The sequence below is a fragment of the Micromesistius poutassou genome (genome assembly GCF_964030765.1).
Source record: "Micromesistius poutassou genome assembly, chromosome: 7".
Classification (NCBI taxonomy): domain Eukaryota; kingdom Metazoa; phylum Chordata; class Actinopteri; order Gadiformes; family Gadidae; genus Micromesistius; species Micromesistius poutassou.
The window spans coordinates 8,668,696-8,695,366 of record NC_140277.1 but is presented as its reverse complement, the minus strand read 5'-3'; the positions used below and the strand labels follow the sequence as shown (position 1 = coordinate 8,695,366).

General features: G+C 43.9%; 1 protein-coding gene across 1 annotated transcript in view; it reads right to left on the bottom strand.

Annotated features, from left to right (window-relative positions):
* The window catches only part of LOC311350172 (protocadherin-15-like), a gene marked incomplete at its 5' end in the record, with an annotated part of 188,434 nt that overhangs the window by 70,630 nt on the left and 91,133 nt on the right, over positions 1 to 26,671 (bottom strand). Inside the window, 4 exons of the mRNA XM_084470183.1 lie at positions 8,055 to 8,171; positions 12,307 to 12,537; positions 15,124 to 15,429; positions 21,461 to 21,589. Coding sequence (XP_084326309.1) covers positions 8,055 to 8,171; positions 12,307 to 12,537; positions 15,124 to 15,429; positions 21,461 to 21,589 — 783 coding nt within the window. The remainder of the gene's footprint in view (positions 1 to 8,054; positions 8,172 to 12,306; positions 12,538 to 15,123; positions 15,430 to 21,460; positions 21,590 to 26,671) is intronic.

Sequence of the window (26,671 nt, the reverse complement as noted above, 5' to 3'; positions counted from 1 at the left end):
CGTCCACACATTTTGCAGCTTCCTGAGATCAGAATGAAAGGGAAAGCGAAACTGAAACTGAAAGTAATTACAGTTTTGGATTCTGTTTATTTCTGATTGAAGGATCACAGTGTCAAAGCGTGTGCACACCTGGATGCTTCCTCCTGCAGGTAAAGTGATGCAACATTTCAGGTTTCATACCAAGCATTGCTGCACTATAGCTACTAACAGATGATCAATGTTTTATGCTCTCAGTTGGAGAAAATGGACTCTGCCTTTACCATTGCAGGAGCCTTCCAAAAATGGACCTATTTACCACTCTGCTGAGCAATTTGTGTTGGAATTGCATTTGAGAGGGCTGTTTCTTCTTAAAGGGCAGAGGCAGATATTTAATTTAGTCATCGTTTTGTCCTGTAAAATGGACAAACAAAAATGAGCCCGAGCTAAACAATTTAGAAGCAAAAGAGAGATCTTAATACTATCTGTATTTGCTTATAGACCAATACATCCATGCATACATCCATCTATCCATCTATCTCAGCATATATTCTTCCATCCATCCATTTGTATGATAATCAGAATTATTGAAATGTTCCAAGTATGTTTTCTCATACAGTGAATGGGACATGATGATGTTGGACCATAACAGGTAGAGCAACACGATATACAGTATATCAGAATATCAGTAAGTAACAATATTAACTTACTAAGTTATTGAGAAGTGAGAACATAAGTTATATAGCCTGTAAAAGGCGAAGAGGCAATGAGAGGGCTAGAGTCTATGCAATGGTATGAAGCATTTAACATACACATACAGGTACACTATATTGAGAAAAATATAGATTTACGTGTGTGGCTGTATATACATCTGTATCAAGCATTGTTCTTTTCACACAGGCGTGAAAGCTGAGGATGGACTCAATAATGGCTGTGGCCAACTGGACCCTCATTTTTCTGCGGCAGGTCTGCATGTCTTCAGCTGCCGCAGGAAAATCATCCTCTGCATCCTCACCCAATCAGGACCTTGGGTGGTTCCCCAACCACCCAAGGTCCTGATTGTCCCCGGCAAGAAACACAAAGGCGCCCTCATCGTGGCTGGCTCCCCAGTAAGCACTGTGGAGTCATTCACACGAGGTCAGGGCTGTGCTCCTTCCGCTCCTCCTGAAGCCTGCTACCCTCCCTACAGTCTTCAGAGCATTCAGCTTAAGTGCGCGACCCATATTATCAGCTGAATATGGCAGTGAGCACAGATACGCAAGAAATGCTAGACCATCGCAGTAGGTCAAATTCAGTGCGATGCAAGGTTCAAATCCCTGAAGACTATTAGACCTTTCCTGCCTTCTTTTGCTAGCGTACAACTTTTTCTCTTTATGCACTCATAAGAGATGTAATATTGCAGGTACCGAATTGTATTGCATTCTATTAAAGGGTATTTTTCTTATATTATGTTTTATGTACTATTCTTCTCTTTAATTCCATTGAATATTCTATTGTAATCCAAACATAATATAATATATATATATATATATTATAGAATATAATTATATACTATTATACCATATAATGATGTTGAATTATCATGCATCATGTAGTTCCATTTCCTGTTGTGATACCCACGGTGCTTTAGCTATAGGTTTCTCCGCAGTCGCTCCATTATAGCTTGCTCTTGGTTCCTCTCACCCTCCCCATGCTGTGCCTCTTCCATAGAAATAAAACCCTCCTTAATACAGAATCCACAAAGACGCAGGCCTCTCGTCACTCCTGGCACCAGGACCCAGCTGTGAGACCACAGTTTTGCTCACCAAACAAACGCCTCCCCCGCCTACCCAGTAGAAGTCAATGTGGATTTCCAAAAATATGTATTGAAAAAGTGTTTTTCTTTACTCGCCTTCACCCTCTCTGTCTATCAAACAGCGTTTGACTCTCGGCCGAGTCAGGTCCTTGGTGTCTAGAGCCTAACCTGAAGGCATTGTTGATGACTTAATACCTCCCTGCTCCTTAAAGGGCCAGTGAAGCCCACTGATCATTTTTTGTTGTTGTTATAAATGTGTTTAAGTGTTATTCGATCTTCAACATAGTAGTAGTATGCAATTTTGTCAATGTTACTCAAAGAAAAAACTGAAAACTTAAATCATATGTTTTTGCTCACTCACACTTTAAGAACAGCATCTATCTGAATTCACTGAATTTAATTCAAGTTGCATTTGATAAAACAATGGCTAAATAGTAAACAGTGTATCTTGTAATCAGCCATTCAGGGGGTGTATTTATATCTTTCTGAGGTAAAATAAATCATGCACGGTTGTTCTGCAGTGCCCACTATCCCATAATAGACATCCCGATGATGAGACAGCTTTGAGCACCTTGAATCAGGTCAATGAGTGACAGGGGTAGTAACCCCATTCTGCTGGAGAACTTAATCTCTATGTTTGTCCAACGACTCTCTCTGTGACTCTCTCTTTATTTAAAGGGGCTGCTGTTCACCGTCTTCTGTATTGATGTGACACTAATTTATTTATCAATAGCATCGGTGCATTTCATTTGTTTATTGTATTGGAATTATCATTAATTAATATTCCAGATTTAAGTCTGCAATTATAGTATAATAACTCCTTGAATATGATATATATAATTTGTATAGCGCTTTTCAATGACCCAAAGACGCTTACTATTCACACACAGTCATACCGGTGGTGGTAAACTACGACCCTCCGATCATTAGCCAACCCGGTCGCCCCCCAATATATACATAAGGGTGTCATCAACTAAGATTTTCCATAGTCAAATCCGATTCGTCAGACCAGACCCATCGTTGACTGATCGTCGAATCAAACATAATATATTTCTTTAATAGATTTTAGTGAATGATGCCTAATGATATACCGTAATCAATTTAATACATCTATGAAATCAAACAGTTGCTGGTCTCTGTGGAGACGGAGAGCACAGTTTTGACTGAATGAATTGAATGATGCGTTTCAGCGTGTAGAACAAATGACGCAGCGAATGCACCACCGAGTACCGACGGATAGAATCATCTTCACGGTCGTGGCTGGTAGGACATGACTGTTAACAGTTTGCATTTTATTATTTTTCGGATAATCTTTAACAGTTCCGAAATGCTGCCAAACTTCAGAAGTTTTTTTTCCCCTGGTATTGTATATCGTTCCAGACGAACGGTCGAGAATGTGCTCTACCTCGAAGAGAAAATGATTGGGTAGTGACACTGCCATTACACAAAGGGGTTATAAAACAAACTATTATTGTGTTATTTATTGTTATTTATTGAAATCAAATCATAACACAGCAAATTGCACACAAAAGGCTGAGTCAAACCCCCACCCCCAGAAAAAAAACCTTGTATAACTTATAGGCTTTTCCTTATGGAAGCCCTGGAATGCTGTGGTTTCACTTATTAAGCACCCCGTCCTCCCGATGGAAGAACACACACAATCTTCCTGACCGATGGCTCCACTACTCTCACCAGCAATGCTTCATGAAATGAGGCAGAACTTTTCTTAGAATGTAAGAGTTGTTATTTTCAAATATATCACAAGATCATTTCATATGCGTTGCCTAAGGTGAGCCATAAAGGCCACTATGTGTGAAATCAAAATTGGTTATTATAAAGCTAGAGTTAGCTGCAGGTGGGGGGGGTGAGGACATATATCGAAAGAGAACGAGAGCGAGAGAAAGCGAGGAGGCGCGATTGTTCAAGAGGAAAGAAGAGAACGAATGATGGCTTAGGGGACACAAGACGTTTTTACACCGGCAAATATGCCCGTCTTATACACGCCTTTTTCCCGGTATGGTCCGGGCATTTACACTGCCCGAGGTAAATTGCCGGCTTGAGCTAGCACTCCAATTTACCCTCCTGGACCCTAAACACATTGGCGGTTTCATCTTGATGTAAATGCAATTAGACACTCCACGGTTCCAAGGGGGGGGGGGGGGGGGGCGGGGGTGGTAGAGGTGTTGCTGCGCTGTCTCTACAACAGAGACAATGCAGTGATATCAACATGAGCAGTTCTAACTGAAGAGCCGGTAAAATCTGCGAGCTGCTGATCATGTGAGAGGAGAGAAGGTTATGCATTCACATTTAACGAAGATGGGGAAAGATGGTGCGAGAAAGATCTACGAGAAAGCCGCAGAGGAACGTTCCTTACGAGGCTTTTGTCTGGATAAAAAACAAGTGGTCAGCAAAATAAAGACTATGTTGCCGTTTTTGCACTTGTAAATAATTAATCGCGTTTGTAGCCTACACTCAGATGTAAACTCATTCTTGCATGAGAGTCTCTTGAATCATAAAATAATAAAAACATTTGTAGTATGCAAATTATTCTAAGATCTGGACTCCGTGTGTAGCCCTGCCTTCTCCAGTGAACCAAGAAAGCCCGCTCCGTGAAGACGGGGGATTTTATTCCCTCGGTTTCACACAGGCAAGACGGTGAAATTGCCGGGCGTGCCAAGCCATGACCGAACCGGCTTGGCAGTGTAAAACAGAGAGATAGAGAGAGAAAAAGAGAGGGAAGGGGTGAGGGAGTTTGTTGAAGAGGAAAGAGGAAAGCAGAGAGAGAGTGAGAGAGAGAGAGAGAGAGAGAGAGAGAGAGAGAGGAGAGAGGAGAGAGAGAAGGCATTAGTGTGTGTTAGCATGGGGAGATGCAGCCATCTCAGTGTTGTTCTTGTAAAGCCCTGTTCTCCTCCTACTCATTCCGACTGACACACGTCTGCATACACTCTGCAATCCAATAAGATACAGTCTCGCCGGGGCCATCCAACAGCAGCCCAAAAGCAATACAGGGAAATGTGCTATTCTGTGTACAAAAACAGGAAAGCTCAACATATTGTGGTGCTTTAGATTTGACTGTGTATATCCACCATTATATTGGGCAGAACTGATTTCCCTCCAATTAAGCTCTGCCAAAGCTGTGTTGCTGTTCAATAGCCATGACAATGTTTCTAACAGCGCTTTATTGGTTTTATCGGTTAAATTAAGTGACAGAAACCAAAACAGCCAGAGAGCCTAAGAAATAAGTTTCAGCAAACAAATTATGATGACATAAGATTCAATGATTAAGCTATTATGCTTGTTTTAAAAAAATGCTTATCCACCCATAGCAAACATTTATTCCGACATTGTACATTTTGGTCGACTAGTTTTCCTTGAAGCAATTAATTAGGTTTCAAATGCATGCTTTCATGGCCAGCAGGGTTTCTGGTCAATTGGCAACACAAGACGGCTTACACTTGTCTCAATTCATATACCGCAGACACCACAACACGGTTCTCTTTCTGGAAACCCTTGATGGTATGATGTCTACAGGGTGTGTATTGTTCCAAAGACACCCCAGACCTCAGTCGAAACGATTTGAAAGGTTGGTCTCCATAGCAGGGGGTACTTTGTTTCTGTTTCAATAACAAAGGGAATTGAGAGGGAAAGGGCAATAGTTCATAGTTGCTCATTATCTGGGGAAAACATTTACTTCAGAATTTGTACAGCGACCTACAGCAACAAGATAAGTCGTGCAGCCTTTTACTGCTGTGAAGTCTTAAGTAATTTCACATTTCAATAGAGGGTCAACACAATGAGATGATAATAACAACATAGCTTTTGTTTTGTTTTCCCAAGGGAAAATGCTTGGAAAAAAAGAGATTTATAACTACAACGGCACAAAAAAGGGGAGATGCATCAATCTTTATTGATCTCTCCGTCCTTCTGACTCATGAAAAGTAACTTAACAAACAAAGAAAAATATACTGTTACCTCCCACCCTGAGGTAAATGTTAGCAGTCAATAAACCTCTACATGCTTTTCTCACTGAGAACGGTCCAAAAACAACCAAGCATGGCCTTGTCTTTGTTGTGCTCACAGGACCCGCCTGTCGAGCAAAGAGAAGGACAGATCGATTCTCGCTATCGGTAGCCATAGATTTAGACTGTCTTCCAAAGGAACCGCAGCGAAACAAATGCTACTGCTGCTTCTGGGCATTAGATGAGTCCCAGTATTTATCACCGCCCCAAACAGCGATGGCTTTCACCTTGTCCTTAAAAATCTTTGTAAGGAGACAGAGGTCCTTACACTCAAATGGGACTCATGTGACTCAAACTGAGAGACCTTGGGTTAATTGTTGACATTGTCTATGTCCAGCTGTATATTAGATATGAATTGTGTTCAACTCACCCCCTCTGTCAATTATCAGTTAAAACTATCTGTTTTATTGTTAAAGGGATAGTTCAGGATTTTGGACATCGAGTCTCATTTCCAAGTGAGCCAGTGTGTTATTTATCATTGGAGACCGTTTTCAACACTTTTCATTCAGTCCTTCTAGTTGCAGAAATCGCTGATGCTAGGCTAGCGCAACTCGAGGGGAACTGCTAGTTTATAATCCCTATAGTTGGAAGCAAGCTACGGCAGCAGCGGACTGATATTACCTGGAGTGCGCTTCTCTGTTTACCTTCTGCTGTAGTGAATTGGTTGCTACACCGGAGCAAAGTGAAATTCCACCGCTGCTGAGAAAGTAGTCCCCCAAAATGTAATGTGATCATTGCAATACAAGGATATTTTTATTTCTAATATTATTCTATCAACACAGACATTTACATCGATAGTCGGGCATTATAATTGGTTTGCATCGGGTGTACTTTTTAGTGGGTAAAACTGTTTTTATTGGCAGGCTAGCAGTTCCCCTTCACTTGCGCTAGCCTAGCACCAGCGATTTCTTTAACTAGAAGGACTGAATGAAAAGTGTTGAAAACGCTCTCCAATGATAAATAACACACTGGCTCACTTGGAAATGAGACCCAATGTCCAAAATCCTGAACTATCCCTTTAAGCACTTTGTAACTTTGTTTTGAAAGGTGCTTTATAAATAAAGTTATTATTATTTACATTTATTATATTCCAGCCACAATCCACAATCTTCACTCTTAATCTGAATTGTGTGCCACTTAATCTCTAATTACGTGAGCATGCGTAGTGGCGTGTTTACCCCAAACTGAAAATTGTGGATTTTTTCGTTGTCGTCGTCTTCGTCTTCATTTCGAACAAAAAAAAGCAAAAAAAAAGCAAGTATGACACATCATACAAAGACACATAACATGAAACAACAATAATTATAAACTGTCATAAACAATATAAATGTAGTGTAAATGTAGTGTTAATAAATGTAGTGTCTATGTCCGAAACGGAGTGGGAGGAAGCCGAAGCTTATGTATTCCCACCCCTTATTCAACTGCTCATAATTATCTGCTATGAATTTATCAGTTTTAAACAAATATTTACATAATGTGCATCAAATTATTTGTATTTATACATTGCGGGCACTATTGGAGAAAACTTCCTTGCCAGTGCAGTTCCTATGCGCTCACTTGTGTCGGCCAAAACAAAGATGAAGTTACATGAGCAGGTAAACCCTCGCTTGAAATAGAATGCATGTCAATGGCCAACTTTCCAATTTCGGAATCAGTGTTCACTGTGGAAGGAGGTGAGCATAAAAAAAAAAATCACAGCTGATATAGATCCCGACACACAAAATGTCAACAATTAACCTGGGACAAGCTGGCCAAATCCTTTAAGGACAAGGTGTTCCTCAAGTGTGTTGGCATTCACATTTACGGGTTGAAGAGCAAAAAACGGGCTAGAAAATTTTCTTCAGTGGCGGTATCACTTTAGAGGGTCGAAGGCCATCCTGGCCCATAAATGTTCCCGCCTTGAGATCTACCAGGACAGCTTTGAAGAGGAGGCGCCAGTGGCCAACGACACTTTGTCACAACACTCCCCACGTCTTCCCCTTTGCTTCAAGGTCATTGTTCAAGAAAGGTGATACAAAATAATACTGAAGTGATACTATGAGAAAACATGTTTGGTTTGGATGGTGGACATGATGCTATGAGGGCAGGAAACAGCATTGGATGGATACCGACCAACTGGTAATAATGAATCCATAGTTTGTTTGTTTTCTCTTCAAGGCTAACAATTGGCTAGCTTCTGAACGCTAGCTGGATGGGGGGACTGACAGTAATAAGGCCTTTAGTTCTCCCAACCGACAAATGGTGAATGGCCTTAAAACACTTACTGGTGGGTCTTGGTCCTCAGCAAGCACGGTGGTGATGACGGTTCCCTTGTCCGCGTTCGGGGCCACAAGGCCTCTGTACAAAGCCTGGCTGAAGACTGGAGAGAAATCATTCATGTCCTGGAACAAAATGAACAACATGTTGTTAAAATGGGATGAAAATAGCTGAAATAAAAACAAGCTCAAGAAACTTGTTAACTAACAAACTAAGGTTAGGTAGACGGAGAGGAAGGCTATCCAATCGTTTTATTTGGCCACACAAAATGAATAGACAGGATTATTAGAGGCCTGCGACCCTTTTTTTGCGTATTTTATATTTTAATTGCTGATGTAAATAGAATTTTAACAAATATGACAAAAAATACCAAAATTATTATTAACATCATTAACAATGTAATATGTTGGATTTGTCATGCAGAAGCTAGTTTGATTTGACCTTGTTTCAAATGAGCAAGCTTGAGAAGCAATGTTTCTTTCGTTCTCCACCCCATGTCAGCACAAAAAAACTTGGAGCAGACATGTTTTTAATTTGCATTCATTGCGTCCATCACCACTGAATTTTCCGAAGGTCCATGACCATGGGTTAATGTCATCTATTCAGCGCAAGTTACTTCAATGTTGAATAATTCAAACCAAAAAATACGAAGATAAAAAGGTTGTCGATAGCCTTTTGAACCAGCAGCGCAACTACAGTATATTTTAAAGGGATCACTTAAACTTTTTTTTAAAGGGAAAATTCAAGTTGGCAGTGGTCTGATGAAGACATATATTAACAAAATAATCGTTAGTTAATTAGCTTTTGATCTTTGGTCTGATTATAAGGCATAATTCCAATTACACGTCAGGTCTGGAGAGTCCTAGTTCGGATCTTGCTGGCGTGATCCGATGAGCTAGAACACTTCCCCAGGTGATCAGGCTTTCATTCTGATTGGATTGCATGTGAGTGTGGACAGCCCTCTGGGCCCAATGTGGGCTTACCGCTGGCCTCGTCATCAAAAACCCCATCTACAGGGAGCCAGACGGGATTCTCCTCTGTCTCCTGAGCAGGATCCAGTCTTTAGTTAGGGGGTCACATTGTTAATTCAGAGCGTGAAAATCGGTTGAATATCCAATATCTTTCTAACAAAAAAAACACGTTCAAACTGCATAAACTGCTCTTTATTTTGACACACCGCCAGAGCAGTGCTATGCTTCTCTATATTTGACTTCCACAAATGCCTCAGAAACATCGATACAGCCTCTCAACGACAATGCACGACTGCGCAAAGGCGAAGGCTTTTGAATGATGCATCCTGCACCAAAACGTACATAAAAATACATACCAACATAATTCACAATGCATTTGTATGATGTCTTGATGTTTATTATTGGCTTGACAAGTACTTGTTTGCTCGATTAGGCCTACACATTAGCCCCCCTAACCATTACACACCATTTTAAACAGCAAGAACAAAGACAGGGATTCTCTTTCACCCAGCTCTATTTCGGCAGATTTATTTAACCAGGAAGTATTTTTGCGGCAAAGTGAAATCCGAACACAGATCCTGCCACTGAGTTCACATTCAAGTGTCAAGTGTGTCAGACCCATGTTCCCATCTGGTAAATCCGATCCCAAAAGTGGCATTAAAATGTCAAGTCTCACGAGGCTGAGAGTATCAGCTGCAATGCCGCTTTGGGAAATTGTGATTTGTTAGAACGTATCTGACTCCATCTTGCAAACATCTGTCTACATCTTATAAACAGATATTTAGGAGAAATCTGGCAATAAAAGTTAAACTTTGGCATCTATAAAAAATAGATCCCATGAAATCTATGATCCTTAGAGATGGCCCACGAGGCATTCTCGGTGGTTAACTTTCACAACATCAAGCGCGTAAAATAATATATGCTAGGTTAGCAAACGGGCACTAAAACTCAACACCCACAGACAAACACACACACTTAAGGGCCTGTGCTCACATGAAGTGCCCCGCCCCAACAAATGATGATGATGATGAGGATTGGTGGCCTGAAAAGGAGTGGCATTGACGACACCAGAGCCTTTCTGAAAAGTTTAGATATTTTCAACCAGACACACTTGGAGCGGCCACACAAATAACTGGCGGAGCGCTCTGAAACCCTGGATGCAGTGTTTTCTAAAGGAAGCGGTCGCAGAAGGCCACGTACGCTCTCTCCTCATTGGGAACTGAAAATAACACAAAATCGAGCCTTGCTGAAAAAGATCTGAAAAGAAGTGGGAATTGCAGGACAGCCTATCCTTCAGTGGCAGGCAGAGAACAGATGAAACGACAACACAAAACAAGGGTAAAAAACAGACACCGCCTTCAAAGGGGTCTCACTCTCTCTTCTCTCTCTTTACATCTCTCCCTCACTCATGTCTGGGGGTGCGCAAAGGAAGCGGTACCGCTGGAATGGATACTATCCCACGATGGCCGGTGATGGCATTAAGCCGGCTCTAACTGGTGCGTTGTTGTTGTGTTGAAAGAGCCGGCACGAGGGTTTGATAACTGCAGTGAGCGCCTCCTCGTATCGTCAGACACACTGCTCCTCAGTGACAATGAACTGAAAGGCATCAAAGCCCGCCCATCAGAGAAGCGAAGAACCCTTACATGCACGCATGCTGTGCAGGCGAACACTGTTGGATCACAGACGAGCCAATCCGACGCCGTGTACTGTATGTCCGTTAAAATAGTTACTTTCTGAGCAATTCATCACGTATAAGAGACGTTCATGAATATATTCCGTGCTTAAATACTCTAATGTGTGTCCACATGAAAGACACTTATTAGACATTTAGACATCAGTTTAAGTCTATTATGACTTATATTACTGCACATATATATATATATATATATATATATTTATAAATGAGGAAAGATTCATACTAACAGCCAGATAACAAGGTGCGTGCAGGCATATACACATACAATTATTCAAGTCTACACACAATGACAATCAAAATTGGAATCATATAAGCCGTTTTTTGTGGGGGTGGATTAAGCCGTTAATCTTTTGAAAGAGCAAAACAAGCCATAGAAAACCCTTACACAATTGTGGCCAGAAACAAAAAGAGACGCCACTCAGTCCTGGTAAAGTGAATGCGCAGTCGCTGTTCTGTTTAGATAAGGCTTCAATTCAAGCTTTGAATCACAAGCACTCCTCCTACAAGCATAGTCCTTTTGACCCTGGAGGCACCGATGTGAACAAAAGGTCCTTTAAGGACATGTCTGCGGTTTATTTGGGGCATGAAAACCAAACATAGCATTGGCAATATAAACAGGCCCAATATGAGAAAAGCAATCCTATACAATAAGGAAAAGGTGGACTTCAATTTACAGGCACTTTCTTAAGGTCAAGCATGAGGCAGGCTTTGTGGAAGTGGCTCAGAAACACTGGACCACGGTTTGCTGCGACATACATCATGGTCATTATTGACGGTGCGCCTCGACCACGGTTTGTCCCTGAACCCGCCGGACGTGTCTCACATGTGAATGTCGCCATTCCCACAACATCATTTTATTGATATGTTTTTTTATTTTGTTGCGGCTGGTAATACAGTTGCAGCAGACTTGACAAGCAGCATTGTAAAAGGGAGAGGGAGGGAAGGGGGGGGGGGGCAGGGAGAGAGAGGAGGGAGAGGGAGGTCGGTGAGGGGAGAAGGATGTGAGAGGAGAGAGGGAGGGAGGGGAGGAAGGAGGGAGAAGGGGGGCGAGAGAGGGAGGAATGGGGGGAGGGGGTGATGGGACAGTATGCGGAAGGGAGATAGGAGGAGGGTGAGGAGGAGAGAGGAGGGAAAAAGAGGGATGGGATGGGATGGGATAGAGGAGTTGGGGGGAAGAGTAGTGAGGTGGTGAGGGGGGGGAGAGGGGAGAGGGAGGATAGAGGGGAGAGCAGGGACAGCAGTAAGAGAGGGAGGAGAGGAGGGAGGGGAGGCATTATCTAGGGAGGGAGGGAGGAGAGGAGGGAGGGGAGGCACTATCTAGGGAGAAGAGAGGAGGGAGGGGAAAGAGAGAGAGTGTAACGAGGGAGGAGGGGGGGAACAGGGGAGAGTAGGGAGGGACAGAAGCTGAATACTAAACAGCCCGTCCCAGAAGTGATGGGAAAAGGACAACATCCCGAGGGGTGTGTGTGCAGGCGCGTACACTTGAGGGTGCATGCATGCATGTCTCTGTGTGTGCGTGCATGCATGTGTGCGTGCATGCATGCGTGTGTGTGTGCGTGTGCGCGTGTGCATGTGCGTGTGTGTATCCCTCACCGTGATGCGGACCGTCACGGTGGCTTGCCCGGGGGGCATGACTCCCCCCTGGTCCACCGCCTCCACCTGGAAGGTGTAGGACGTGCCCATGCCCATGGTGGCCAGGTCCTCGAAGTCCAGCGTCTGCAGCATGGACACGTTGCCCGAGATGGGGTCCACGGCGAACAGCAGGCGCGCCGACCCCGCCCTGATGCGGAACGTGATGTTGGAGACCAGGTCCGCATCCACGGCCTGGCCAGAGGGAGAGGGACGTCGGTGTGAGGGGGCCAGTGTCATGAGGAACATGTCCCCTCCAGCTAGGGGACTGCTGTGTATTGGGGTGGCTTTCGGTGTCCTTGTAAACGGATGGCATGCGGTGTGGCTGGATTTTCAATGTGGCCCTTTTATGGGAGCAAGTAGGCACACCCACACCCACACACACACACACACACACACACACATGGAGGTAGACAGACACACACAAACAATGAGGTACAACACACACACACACACACACACACGGGCAGACTGACGCACACATGCAGACAGTCACACACACACACAACCACACAGAGGAAGGCTCACACATAGTAATACACAAACACACACACACAGAGACATACACACACACACACGCTCACACACATATGAAGACAAAAACACACACACAGACCTATCCTCACACATACATAAAGAGACACAGATACACAGACACATACAAAGCAACAAAGACACACAAACACACACACATACACACACACATTGTATGTTCAGCACGGCACATTCTAAGGCAGCTAAATGAGTCATGGCCCTCTCCTGAAAGTTTTCCCCGTGCCTTTGTGAAGTTTGTTTTGCAGCCGAGCCACTGATAAAAACATCCAGACATGAGTGAGGAACAGATCCGACCGAGGAGCCACGACAGCCGCAGAAAGAGAGATGGCGTTTCACTTCGCCCCCGATGACGGTTGTCAAATGCTTTTCTCTCTGCCGCCCTCCCCATGTACCCACCCCCCCATACCCCTACCCGTACTCCCACCCCCACCATGCCCTCCACCCACCTCACTTCTTACTTCGTTCTCCTCTTCACGGAGATGTCATTCACATTAAACGGCAACAATTACACCCCCTTCCCCTGTCTCTGCTCTTCTGCGCTTTTGTGTTGTGAATAAGTACCAGGGCATGTCCATGCATGCTCCTCCACCCCCTGGTATGCGCCACAATGGATACCCACACGACACGTCTAATAGGTTGCTGTCTAAAAGCTCAACCTAAGCATCACAATAAGGGCCTACTGGGGTACTGATTTGAGTGTTATGTCAGCATTTGTCGGTATTTGCGTGTCTTCACATTGTGTGTGAAAGGAAAAAAATAAAACTTCCTTTTCCTATTCCTTTGTGTGGCTATCAGAAAATAGGTGGGAGGACACTGCCATGGAAACGTGTCATGGCACTCTTTGCCATCTTTCATCCGTCATCTGCGATGCTGCCACATTTTGTGTGTTTTGTTCATTCAATTAACAGCAGAAATATGAAATATGTATATATGTTTTATTTTTGTCTTATTAATACTAATTCATTATTACTTGTACTATTGAATGATTTGTACCATATTCCAATTCAACATAACAGGCATTGCTCAAGCATGCCTACAGCTTAGGTCGGCTGGGATTCAAACCCCCTTACCAGTGGACTGGACTGTCCGCCCCCCCCCCCCCACCCCCGCCCGCCCCCACTTTCCCCTTGCACATGAATCTCTGTATTAACATGTCTGCCTTCGTATTATGTCTGGTTTATCATAGCACGTCCCGCAAGGGGATGGGTCTCCCAAGGTCTCCCCCTCTATCCCTCCTCTGGAACGAGACGCGTTTCCGAGACGGCTTGACGGCTCAAGAGTTAGAGGCTCCAGCCGCCATCTCATTTACATACAGGGCCCGAGCCGGGGCCCTGAGAGACCGCTGTTGTGGTGAGAGGCTATATAAATAAACATAAATTAACTTGACTTTAAAACCTCCCCACACTCACGTAGGAATCCACCTTGAGGAATGGGACAGTTTTAAAACAGAAACTGAAAAAAGTTCCAGATAGTAAAAAAAAAGATTCTTTTTTTTTTATAGAACAAACTTTAATTGTGTGTCTCAGAGGCCGGACGCTACAATGCTCCTGGTGAGAGAAAGACGAGCGGTAATGGAATGAAGGGGGATAAGAAAGAGCGCCACATGCAGATCGACATGCAAGTCAGACAGACAGTCAGTCAGTCAGGCAGGCAGTTTGGCAGGCAGGAAGACGGAGGAGGGGGAAAACATTAAAGACTTTTTCAAGATTGGAATGCAAGTGAAAACTAGAAAGAGAACTACAGAGATATGCCAACAGGCAGACAAGCAGAGAAAGAGGGAGGGAGGGAGTGGCAGAGAGAGAGAGAGAGAGTCGCGATAGAGATGGAACTATTCTGATTGGATCTGCCAACGTCAAAGTCACTGATAACAATAGTCCAAGCAGTTCCACTAGTCCCAACGGCTACACTAGTCCCATCAGTCTCAACAGTCTCTAAACAGTCTGTTTAGACTGTCACGGCAGTCAGTACAGGTACAACCGTCAGTACAGTCCCAACAGTCACACCAGTCCAAAGTCCCATTAGTCACAATAGTCCCAACAGTCACAGCATTCATAACACTAACTCACAGTCACCAAATCAAACAATAGTCCCCACTGTCCCAATAGCTACAACAGGCCTTCACAATACGGCGGTGTGCCTACTCCGACAGCCACCGCGGGGCCTGACCCGCACACACCACCCTCTCACCACAAAAACGGGCCGACGGCGCTTTGTGTGCCTACTCACGCTGAGCTGCAGCACCACCGTGCCCACGGGGCTGTTTTCGGGCACGCTGACCACGTACGCCGGCTGGGAGAACACGGGGCTGTTGTCGTCAATGTCCTCCAGCCGCACCATCAGCACGATGACGGTGCGCCGGGGGTCCACCGCGCCGTCCGACGCCTCCACCACCAGCTCGTACTCCCCGGTCAGCTCGCGGTCCAGGGGCGCCGCCGTGAAGATGCTGCCGTTGGCGTTGACGCTGAAGAGGTTGGGGTGGTTGACGATGCGGTAGCGCACCTGGCCGTTCTGGCCCTTGTCGGGGTCCGTGGCCTGTGGGGGGCGGGGCAGACGGAGAGGTGTGAGATGGACGGATTGGACGGAAGGAAGTTAGTAAAGCTCTGTTCATACAGCACTTTTTTAAAGCAGTGAGTGCTTCAAAATAAAGTATAGGATCTGTAGGAAGCTTGCATATAAGGATCGGGGGTTAGGAACAGCTTAAAGTGATTCAGCAAATCTGATAGATAGTGGGAGATGGTTCTAGAAGGTCTTTCTTCTGCCTCTCTCCCTCTGTTACTGGCTCTTTCTTAATCACACTCATCCTTTAGTCTCCCTCCCTCTTTCCAATTCCCTCTCTCTCTCTCTCTCTCACTCTATCGTTCTCCCTCCCTCTCTCCCTCTCTCCCTCCCTACCTCCCCCTCTCCCTCCTCTGTCTTGCGCTCACGCTCAACTAGTAGACCATGGCATTAACACTGCCAGGGTGAGAAGGGTAAGATTCCCACTGGGGCCGCCCAAGCACATAACGCATGCTCTTAAAAGATTGACACTTTGGAAAACGATCAGCAACCATATGCCACATTTGGCCCGTTTATATTTGGACATATGGACAACTTGGCTACAAATGGCCAAATTGGCCGACAAAGCGCCAAGCCATTCAACTGCACATCTATATTAAATCAAAGATGGAAACATTAATGAGCAAACAGATGACCGACAGACGTGGTGGAAAACGAATTGACCGTTCGTCAGCTTTATGTAGTGCGGCACCACAGTTATGGCATTACTATCGCTTCCTTTACGGCTCCGGGGCGTAATATCTTATACAATCAGAGACATTGTTCTAGGGCATCCATATAACGTGCTAGTCACTGAAAGCGCTATTTCCCTCGAGGCAGATATCAGCTCTTTTTGACTGGGAATGATCTATTACACAATCCATTATGGCTAAGCTCTGTCTTCACGCAACGGCTTTACATCATTGCACCCCCACCCCCCCCCATCATATCCCCGCCCCAGCTCCCCTTCAAGGACAATAAGACTTGAGTCAGCTGAACAGAGTTTACATATATCAAGCTCATTTCCACCTCTTTATAACCAGGATTAGCTTTTTTGTCGCAGACCGGCGACAGATCATTGGCAGGTTGCAAAGGACACTGAGTCTTTTCCTGAAAACTCTGCAGTTCATCAAAGGGGGAAATCCTTGCAGAACACCAAATTGTATTCTAATAGTATGCACTTGGTTCTGGAAAAAATGAAATAAATAAGAACATCAGAGATGAAAAGCCGTTGCGTCGCACACCGTGCCTTCGTGTGACAATCCTGCAGAGTTGAAGAAAAAGTGAGTTGCCTCTTTCGTTTTGAGGGCTCATTAGTATTCCACTGTGTGTGTGTGTGTGTGTGTGTGTGTGTGTGTGTGTGTGTGTGTGTGTGTGTGTGTGTGTGAGCAATTCCTGGGAGCAAGAGAGACAGAGAGAGAAAGAGAGAGAGAGAGAGAGAGAGAGAGAGAGAGAGAGAGAGAGAGAGAGAGAGAAACAAGAAATAAAGAAAGCAAGAAATAAAAGTTACTTCTTTATCTTGATTGTGAATGTTCCAAGACAAATGTAGGTTGAGTAAAACACAGCAAGAGTTAAAGGTACATAATTAGTCACTGCTACGGTACATAAACCTTTTAACCTTTTTAGACTTCTATTAATATTATAGCAAAATTAAAGGGGCTTAGTGTAATGATTCCCAGGGCAAGAACTTAGTTTGATCCCTAATGTGTCCTGTTATTTGTATGCGTTCTTGAGCAAGATGCCAAACCTTGTCCTTAATCACGTATATCTAAACTGAACTGTGTGTTCAGAGCAAACACCTGATTAAATACCAAAACACCAAAAAAAAAAAAAAATTTCAGACAGAAGGGTGCATCACTAACCACACAACATGATGTGTTGTCAATGTATTCAAATGGATGATTGCGCCCTTTGAGTTATATTATTATTATTATCATTATATAACCCCATTCCCTCTCCGGGTGTCGGCATTTGAGGTATCCTTTAATTTATTTATAGCCAGTTAATCAATTAATGATGGCGCATCTTTCTCTAACCTATTTTGCACCTAGGCAGTGCTGCTTCTGGCTTTAGTTACGATTTTTTAACTGCATTCCCTTAAAGGAAAACATTCATCCTGGGTTGGATTAATTATAGGATCAAGTATAATTCAACAAACTTAAACAAACAGTAATACAAACATAGCCGACTTAACTAATGATGGGACTTTATCCATGCGAATACACTTTAATGCATCCACTTTAAGGTGAAGAACCATATCTTTCTAGCTGAGCAAGGTAGGCAGTGAAGCAGAATAAACTGTTTCCCCTCTCTGTAAAACGTATTCCTGAATGCCAAACCACTAGTAAGAGCTACTGATGGGGCCATGAGGCTAATACAATGTTCTAATTACAGTTGTATTGTAATAATATGTACTTTCCATAATGAGGGAGCTCAGCAAACAAGAACTGCGGGAGCCATGTTGGAAACACTGCAACAATAATGATTTTTTGTCTTGTCTCTTTCTGCTTCTCTTTCTTATTCTTCTTCTCGCCCTTATCTTGGAGTATCTAGTAGGTAGCTACATTCTAACAAGTGGCCATCTGTGCCACAGCAACCTGGCAACTTGGCAGGTAAGTGGGCAATGTCACCCACAAATCTAGACAATATGGGTGCCATAACAAGCATTTTTCCTCATAACGTCCTCCCCCTAGATTCAAAGTCAGTATTTCCGTGTGTCGTATAGAGACCAATATATATATATATTAGTGCTGTCAGTTAAACATGTTATTAACGGCCTTACAGCCAAACCCATTTTAATGGCGTGAATCTTTTTATCGCAAGATTAACATGATTTTTTTTTTTTTACCCTTTTATTGATGGACAGTGTTACATTGTGTTAGAGATTATTTGCTCCAAGTGTGAAAGACTGCTCCAAGTGAGAATGTTAGTGAGAAATTGAACAATACAGTATATGCCAATGTTGTTTTCAATAAAAAAAGATTTACACACAGCAAGCCGATCCACTTTTCCATGTTGATAAGAGAATTAAAATTAGAAAAAATAATGGGACAAAAAGAAATAAAGGGACATTTAGAGATTAAAATGTGTGATTAATTGCGAGTTAACTATGACATTAATGAGATTAATCGCGATTAAATATTTTAATCGTTTGACAGCAGCACTAATATATATACATATAGACTATACAGAATTGTTTTGTTTCTGGCATATTGGATTGTGCGTTGTTTTGAATGTAGTCTAAATTTCCAAAAATGCAAAAATGCAAAAATGCAAAATCCTATGCAAAATCCTAACCCACAGTATTTGACCTCAGATTCTTGCCAAATGCCCAATAAATGTCAACTTAATTTTTTGTTTACAAAACAGTTATAGTGTCTATATTCTTATCAAATGCAGTGAACCAAATAGAGGATGTTGTAGAATAAACACTTTGGAAAGTGTTAATACTACTAGTACTGCTTTGTAGCAAATAGATTTTGAAATGTATCTCACATAATATTTGCAAATCACCCTTAAATGTGTTTTCTTTCTAATTTGCTAGATATATGACTCTTCCATTTGTTACTGCCTGGAGCTGCAATTTGACTCGTATAATTGTCCGTAGCAATGGTGCTTGATAAAACACTTATACCATGTTTTCAGATATTTAATATTAATAATAAAGTTGTAACTTCTAAAGCAGTGTGGAATTTAAATGAAATTATTTGTCAATGAATCAACAGGGTGTATGATGAGCATGATAAGGAATTGCCCTTAATAAAGGCCAATAAAGCCGAATAAACTAAAGGCACGCTAACGACTGCTTCAATAAAACAGCATGAAGCAGAAAAAACAACTCAATCATAATCTATTTGTCCTCTAATCACTTTCTGTTGTTGTGCGTGGATTACCCAACACCCAAGCTAAGTGTACTGCTGTATTGCTCTATCACAGGGCTTAATATAGGCACAGCAGGCTGCATGGAAATTCATCCCATAAGCACATGCAGTAGCCCTGTCAACTGTGGATGCCAAGTAAACAGTGTCGTAGTGTAGGCGTGCAAGTGTGTGTGTGTGTGTGTGTGTGTGTGTGTGTGTGTGTGAGTGTGTGTGGAATATGAACAGGTGTGACACATTTCCAATTAGGGCCAGAGTGATAATCCATAAGGCGGTTCTATTAAGCTACTTAACGGCGTAATGTAGTTGCAGTGCAGGCGTCTTTGCGTCAGGCAGCATCTGCAGCATGTAGCCTGTTAAGACCGCTGCCATAGAGCCAGCATCCCTGCACCCAGGGTATCAGGAAATTAGTACTGATACGCGATCTGCACTCAAGTGCAGGGGAGAAAACACATTACCACTTGGCTCAAAGTTGACGTAGAATGTGTGTGTTGTTTAGAGACAATACGGTGATAAAATGTAAAAGCTTTCTGAATCTGAAAGTCTTCCGTGTGATATTAAGCAGTGACAATAAGTGTTACGGGGGGCTGCTCTGTGACACTATGGTGATTGAATTCAATTTCACATTTTTGGTATTTCAAATGTTTCAAAAAGTAAAAAATGCTTGCTGTCTCTTTGTATAATTTTGCCACACAATCTTGACTCTTATACATTCTGTTATAAATTACAAAATAAATACAACTAAATTGAAAATAGCACAACCCATCGCAAACCTGGACCCCAAACACAGTTCCAATCCATGTCAGCCAGTTTTCAAAAATAATCAAACCGTTACAATTTCGTCTAAGTATGCAGACTAGTTTTCTTCTCAGGAGGACGTAGACACAGAACCAGTTAAGTGTTGGCTCCGCACCAAGCCATGAATGTAACATGATTGGCAGGAGATGGAAAGTGGGCTTAGACCCAAAGTCCATTTAAGTAACAAAACCACTGACTTAACTTACCAGAAGAGTGAGTGCTGTCACATTTAATCTCTGAGATCCACAATGGGATAATCTTGAGCTTTCAGTTTTTTACACTATTATGTTCAAACTCAGTTCAAAAACAGTGTTGTGTTGTGATGGGAGGCCCGATTGGTTGATGGAACATAGATGCACTCAAAACTATCCAAACCAATCAACCGTACCGTACGGACCAAATTAACGGCCCTGCTATTGATAATGACCTCCGTCCCAGCCATTTGTAATACAGATGTACATATCAGTTGTATGGACTCCATAATGAGTTACCAGTATCTTGAATCAATAAAGGGGCAAGGATGCAAAGGGGACGCGATGAAAGAGTGATGCTTTATTGTCCATAAAGAAAATAAATGGCTATTAATTAAAAAAAGATAGAGGGAGCCATGCATCCCCTTTTCCAACTGCAACACGTGTGTACTCGCACACTCTGCGTGAGTTTCCCTGTGATTGATGCAGGGTGCAAACATCCGCCCCATTAATCTGCAACGGTAATTAGAAAAGTCTGGCTATCCACTGGAGCCAAACCAGAGCTAGTCAACAGAGGCGTCGCTTTGGGTGACAAATCTCCTCTAGGACCTCCCTGTTGGGAGTCCTCGGCAGTTACTGGAGGTCCCCTCAACAACACATAACGTCGTCACTCAGAGGCCCGCACCCTTGGTTCAGGAAGGCAAAATTGATGTGTGGAGGAGCTCTCATAACAAAGGATGTAATCAGGTGGAGCTGAAGGTAGTTTCGTCATCCTTGAGCAAGATTCTTAACCTTTTTCTGAATTGAATATATAACCACTACTAGCTACAACTAGCTGATCAGTCTCTGTATTCACTGTCTTACCCCCTACCGGCTCCTAAATTACCTGTCTCTGTAGTGTCCGACCCCTACCTGCTCCTTGATGACCTGTCTCTGTAATCACTGTCTTAACCCCTACCTGCTCCTTGATGACCTGTCTCTGTATTCACTGTCTTAACCCCTACCTGCTCCATAATGTCATGTATCGGAATCCACTGTAAGTCGCTTTGGATAAAACTGCCTGCTCAATGCTTGAATAGCAAAGTGTGTGCTTGACAGGGCGTAAGCTGCTTACAAGAATTAAGATAAAGGTAAATGCTTTGCGCGCATGGAACTACTCACCCTAACTTGTCCCACAAACAAGCCGGCTTCTTCCTCCTGGACCGTCAGATTGGTGGGCAGGGTGGGATCGAAGAAGGGATCGTTGTCGTTGACATCCGTGACCACGATGCTCACAGTGGTGGTGGACGTCTACAAGGAGGACAGCGAGAAAGGAAGAGCACATGGTTTTGCACTGCCACACAAGATGACTATTCACACACATGTGCACTTACACAACAATCAATAGAAAACCATTTTTTTCTTGCTTTAAGAACTTGAGTGTTTTTGTTTATTACCGGCCTGTCTATGATCATCTGTTTTTAATCCCTTTCTTGTCGCAGCTGAGGCATAACGTAAAGCGGTAAATAGGCAGCCCAGCGCATCCCTACCCTCTACCAATTGGAATAATTTATGATTTACGGGAAAGCGGGGGGCATACCTGTTTACTGCCATTAACCTTCAAACAATGACGCCGCTACATTGTGCGCCTTCAAACACAGTGTCTATAAATCAACACGCGGGGCAGAGCTGAATATGCACAAATTCCTATAATCCCCCTGCTTGCCAGATGAGGCTGTGTGTGCACAGGAGTGTAAATGGGCTCCTTTGGGGAGGAGGTGGCGGTGGTGGGAGGGAGTGCTGCGGGTGGGTGGTGGAGGGGGCTGTAGCATCGGCCTACACTAGATAAACACTTCCCAGAAGACAATTGTTTGAAGTTGGGGGGGTTTTGGAGGCATGCCACGCAAGGGGCAAACGACCCAGTTAATGTAACCTTCATGTGACGATTCTCCGGGGGAAGCCGGAGCCATTGTTGTGCTCTCTGTTTCGCCTTCAGAGACGCACGTAATACACTCTGTCGCGGATGAGCTGCCCCGGAAACAACACATGTTGAGCGCTCTCAGGCGGTGAACCGTGCCTGTCAGCACCGTGATTACTACCACCACCTCAAACCTCATCAACACTACCAGAACACCCCCCCCCCACCCCCATCACTTCCATCATCAGCGGCGCCGACAACACAATCATTACTATAACCCCCACCACCACCCCCTCCTCGCACACCGTCATCTTCTCAACACTCACTCCACCACCACCGCTACCGTCTCCGATACCATTTTCTATATCATAACCCCCAACACCCCTGTCATCACACCAATGCTGCCAAAACCTCAATCACAACCTTTACCTCTGCTAACATCATCTCCATCATCAGCCCCTCCAACACTACTCACTCCACACTCACCATCACCACCATAAACACCATCATACTCACCACCAGCTCAAGAACCCTCATCATCTCTGTCATAATCATCACTACCCTCATCACCACCTCTACCAACAACAACACCTCCACCACCGTCATCACTTCCACCTCCACCACAACCACCACCAGCGGCACCATCGTCACCTACAGAACAACGACCACAGCCTCCAACTCAGTCACAAAGAGCACCCCTACCACATCAAACACCATCGTCACCCAGTTACCACCTCCTACAACACCACCTCCTCCACTGCCGCCGCCGCTGACACAATGACCACCATCCCCTCTAATACCAACACCACCACCTCCCACAAAAAGCCCCAGCATGACTTGATGAGCATAATTCCTCCAGCCCCTCTCTTACACTCGACCCGGGTGTACCTATCAAAGGCGGGATTCCTGCTGCTTTGACAGTGAAAAAAAACGAAAAAAGCGGTCCTGCATGCGCAACCACGAGCTGAGCTTGATTAATGAGCAAGTATTATTAATTTATCACAGGGAAGACACGGCTCTTTGATCTCCCCTCCACATGCTCCTGCAGCCCCCAGAGAAAGGACAAGCCAGTGCAGGGCCAGGGAGCTTGGCTGCTGAAAACAGTGTCGCTGTGATGGATGGGTTCGAAGAGGGTGCAGAAGCAGGGTGGTGCTGAGGGTGGTGAAAGCGGTGGTGTTGGTGATGGTGATGTTGCTGGTTGCGAAGGTGGTGGTGGTGGTGGTTGTACTGGTAGCAGTCAATGTGTTGGTGGTGGTGGTTGTACTGGTAGCAGTAGATGTGTTGGTGGTGGTGGTGGAGAAGGTGGTGGTGGTGGTGGGGGCCTGAACAAGTTTATCTGGTGGAGCTAAATGAACACAGTGGCTAACCCTTTTCTAATTCAAATCATCATACTTGCATTACGCAGTGAAATATTTCTTAGTGTGTGCAAAGGTGTGCAGATGTTTGTGTAGCTCTGAGATAATGTATTGTGTGCCTGTTTGCCTGTGTGCCTGTGTGTGTGTGTGTGTGTGTGTGTGTGTTTCTGTGTGCATGCATGAGTGCATGCGTGTATGTGTTAGAGGGAGATATATAGAGAGCAGGAGAGAGAGAGAGCGAGAGAGAGAAAGGGAGAGGGAGAGATAAGTTATGACAATATTCAAGTTGCTTTCTCTCAAATCTCAGGTTCCTATGGTTACCGCTCTATTTAAATAGAATCCTAGCTGCCCCCCACCACTCTTTACTTCTCCTTTCTCCTTCCCCCCCCCACACACACACACACTTGGAGAATCAGCATAGGGGTAACAGGCTCTTGAGTTCCAGAGCCCACAAGTCAAATGAATCTCTTGACTCCATGATTCAGCGTGGTCAGTTCTTTCTACGTAGCCATTTTTTAAAACTGTCAACGTTTTCTTCATAAACCATGTCAAATTCCTGCATCGACAGCCTTAAAGGGGATTTATAGTTTCTGTGTCGCTCGGTGCGTGTTGGTGCCGGAGATGACGTCATTATGTGCCTTGTGTTTGTTGTGCTTTTAATGCGCAATCTTTGACCGAGAGGGTTTTGGAAGAACCTTGACTTTCCTAGCGACTTATGCATGTGAAACCAAAGGAATTAACATCCTCTGTTATTCTATTTTTATATACCGCTAGGAAATTTGTGAAATCAAGTAAGACAGGCCACGGAACGTTTAGATATACTGGGTGAACTTCACATTCAAGTTCACATGAGAGGTTATTTTTAAATACACACAAGACAACAGATATTTCCTGGCAGATGAACACCTTTGAACTCAATCCATCACATCTGAAAACAAAAAAGCAACTAATTCATCCTATCCAAAAATATACCATATACCATATACCATATACCACATATACCTTCCTGTTTGATCATACTGGTTGCAGTTAATGAACTAGCCCTTGATCATTATTCTGCGGAAGAAACTTTTGATTTTTATATTTGTTTTATATTAATTGATAAATAAATTTAAAGTGTTTGGCAGTTCATCTCCGCACATAGATTTACACAAGCCTCCTGTCATCATTGACAAACCCCCTGCTGTTCAGCAAATCATTCCTTCCAAATATAAGCGGATAAGCCACGTTCAATAAATGCACAAATGCCTTGCATAAATCGTCTTTGCTTTACACTATTAGTTTCCTGAAAAACAACAGCCTGTGCAGCAGGTTATTTCAAATGACAAATAGCATGACTACAGACACACACAAACCTACAAAAACACACACGCACAGCACACACTGAAACTCGTCGGCCCATGCACAAAAACACACTAACTCACTTCTCAAGGGAGGTACCCTGGGTAGCAGTGTTTATGGTTGTGCCAGCGCACTGCGTGTCCAATCAGCAATCAGCGTGGGTTCTGCGACAGTTAATCAGCTAATGTTCATTACCAATACCGCATACACTCACGATACTGTATTAAAGGAGCAGAACTGCCTCCCAGCCAGCCCTGAACAACAGACATCTACAGTGGCGTACCAGTCGCGCTCGAGTCTGATTCAATTAGGTTGATTTATACTATTCCTGGCAACACACCCTGAGAGGTATAGTGTGTCCATATCTTAACTGTTGCTGTGAGGCTACCTATGCTTACACGATAACACTCAAAGACAGCACAGAGGAATGGAAAGGCACGTATGTGGTTAATGGGGATTTCAGGGTGGATGTGTTATGCACAAATAGTAATAGACAGAGCTTTTGCGTGTGTTTACCTATGCTAAAACGCAAACACTCAAGTGACAGTTCGAGAGAATGGAAACAAACAAGAGCATGCTGCTAATGGTGACATAAGGATGGGGGTGGTGGTTGTAATCATAAAGGGGGAAGGTAGTGCTGGTGGTGGAGGTAATGGTGATGGTTGTGGAGTTGGTGGAGACGGTGCTGGGAGAGGTGGTGTTGGAGGAGGTATCGGAGGGGATAGAGGTGGTGGTGATGGTGTAGGTGGTGGTGGTTGTGAAGGCGGTGGTGGTGATGGTGGAGGAGGTATCAGAGGGGATGGAGGCGGTGGTGGTTGTGAAGGTGGTGGTGATAGTGGTGATGGTGGAGGTGCAGGGGGTGGAGGTGAAAGTGGCGGTGGAGGGAGTAGATACAGGACTGTTTGTTTTATGCACACTTAACAACAGTGAGAAAGAGCTTGGTTTGAATTCTTAAATCTATCAAATAAATATCATCTGCTGCTACTAAAAATTAAAAATGAAACATGAAACAACCGCTAAAACTCACTTTAGCGGGCATTGTGCCGACACTAAGCTATGAAAGACATTGTTTTGTGTGTTTTTAAAACATTACTGCATAATTATGCAGACACGACACATCATACAAACCGAGACAAAACAAGCACAACTCGTGCCCTTTGCAAATTGATCTGTCATGCAGCCAAGATCCACTTGTCTTTCTAGGTACACTCCATGTAAGCTTCATAGCCACTTCAACCCCTCGCTATAAGGAAGGATGCAATTATAATACCGCACAACTTAAATTATATATTGTATCATTGAATCATTGAAATGTTAAAAAGGGGGCCATAAAGGAACAGTGAATAAATATTTATAAAATCAACAGTTTGATAACACTGGTACAATGGTAGGCTGGAGACTGTCATGATCATGTGACCTCCCGTTCTGTTTTGCTACTATACTATACTACTTAACTATTAAACAAGAACAAGGGTATGCACTACTGGGGTATCTCGACGGAAAATACCAATTTGCCGTTCTCCCTCATCCCGTGTATCCATTCAAACAGCTCGCTGATGGCAGCACATGTGTTGTTACCCTGAATGTCTGAAGGAGCTTGTCTGTAAAGGTGACTGCCCCCGCCCACTCACATCATTATGGGTGACTAGAGGTCCAGGCTGACCCGTGTGGCGAAACAGAAAAGGCCCGAACAGAACAGGCCAGTGTAATGGATGATGAGATGAGTTGATCGCTATCAGAATATTAAAAAGGCAACCAGCTACCAACTGATATCCCAAG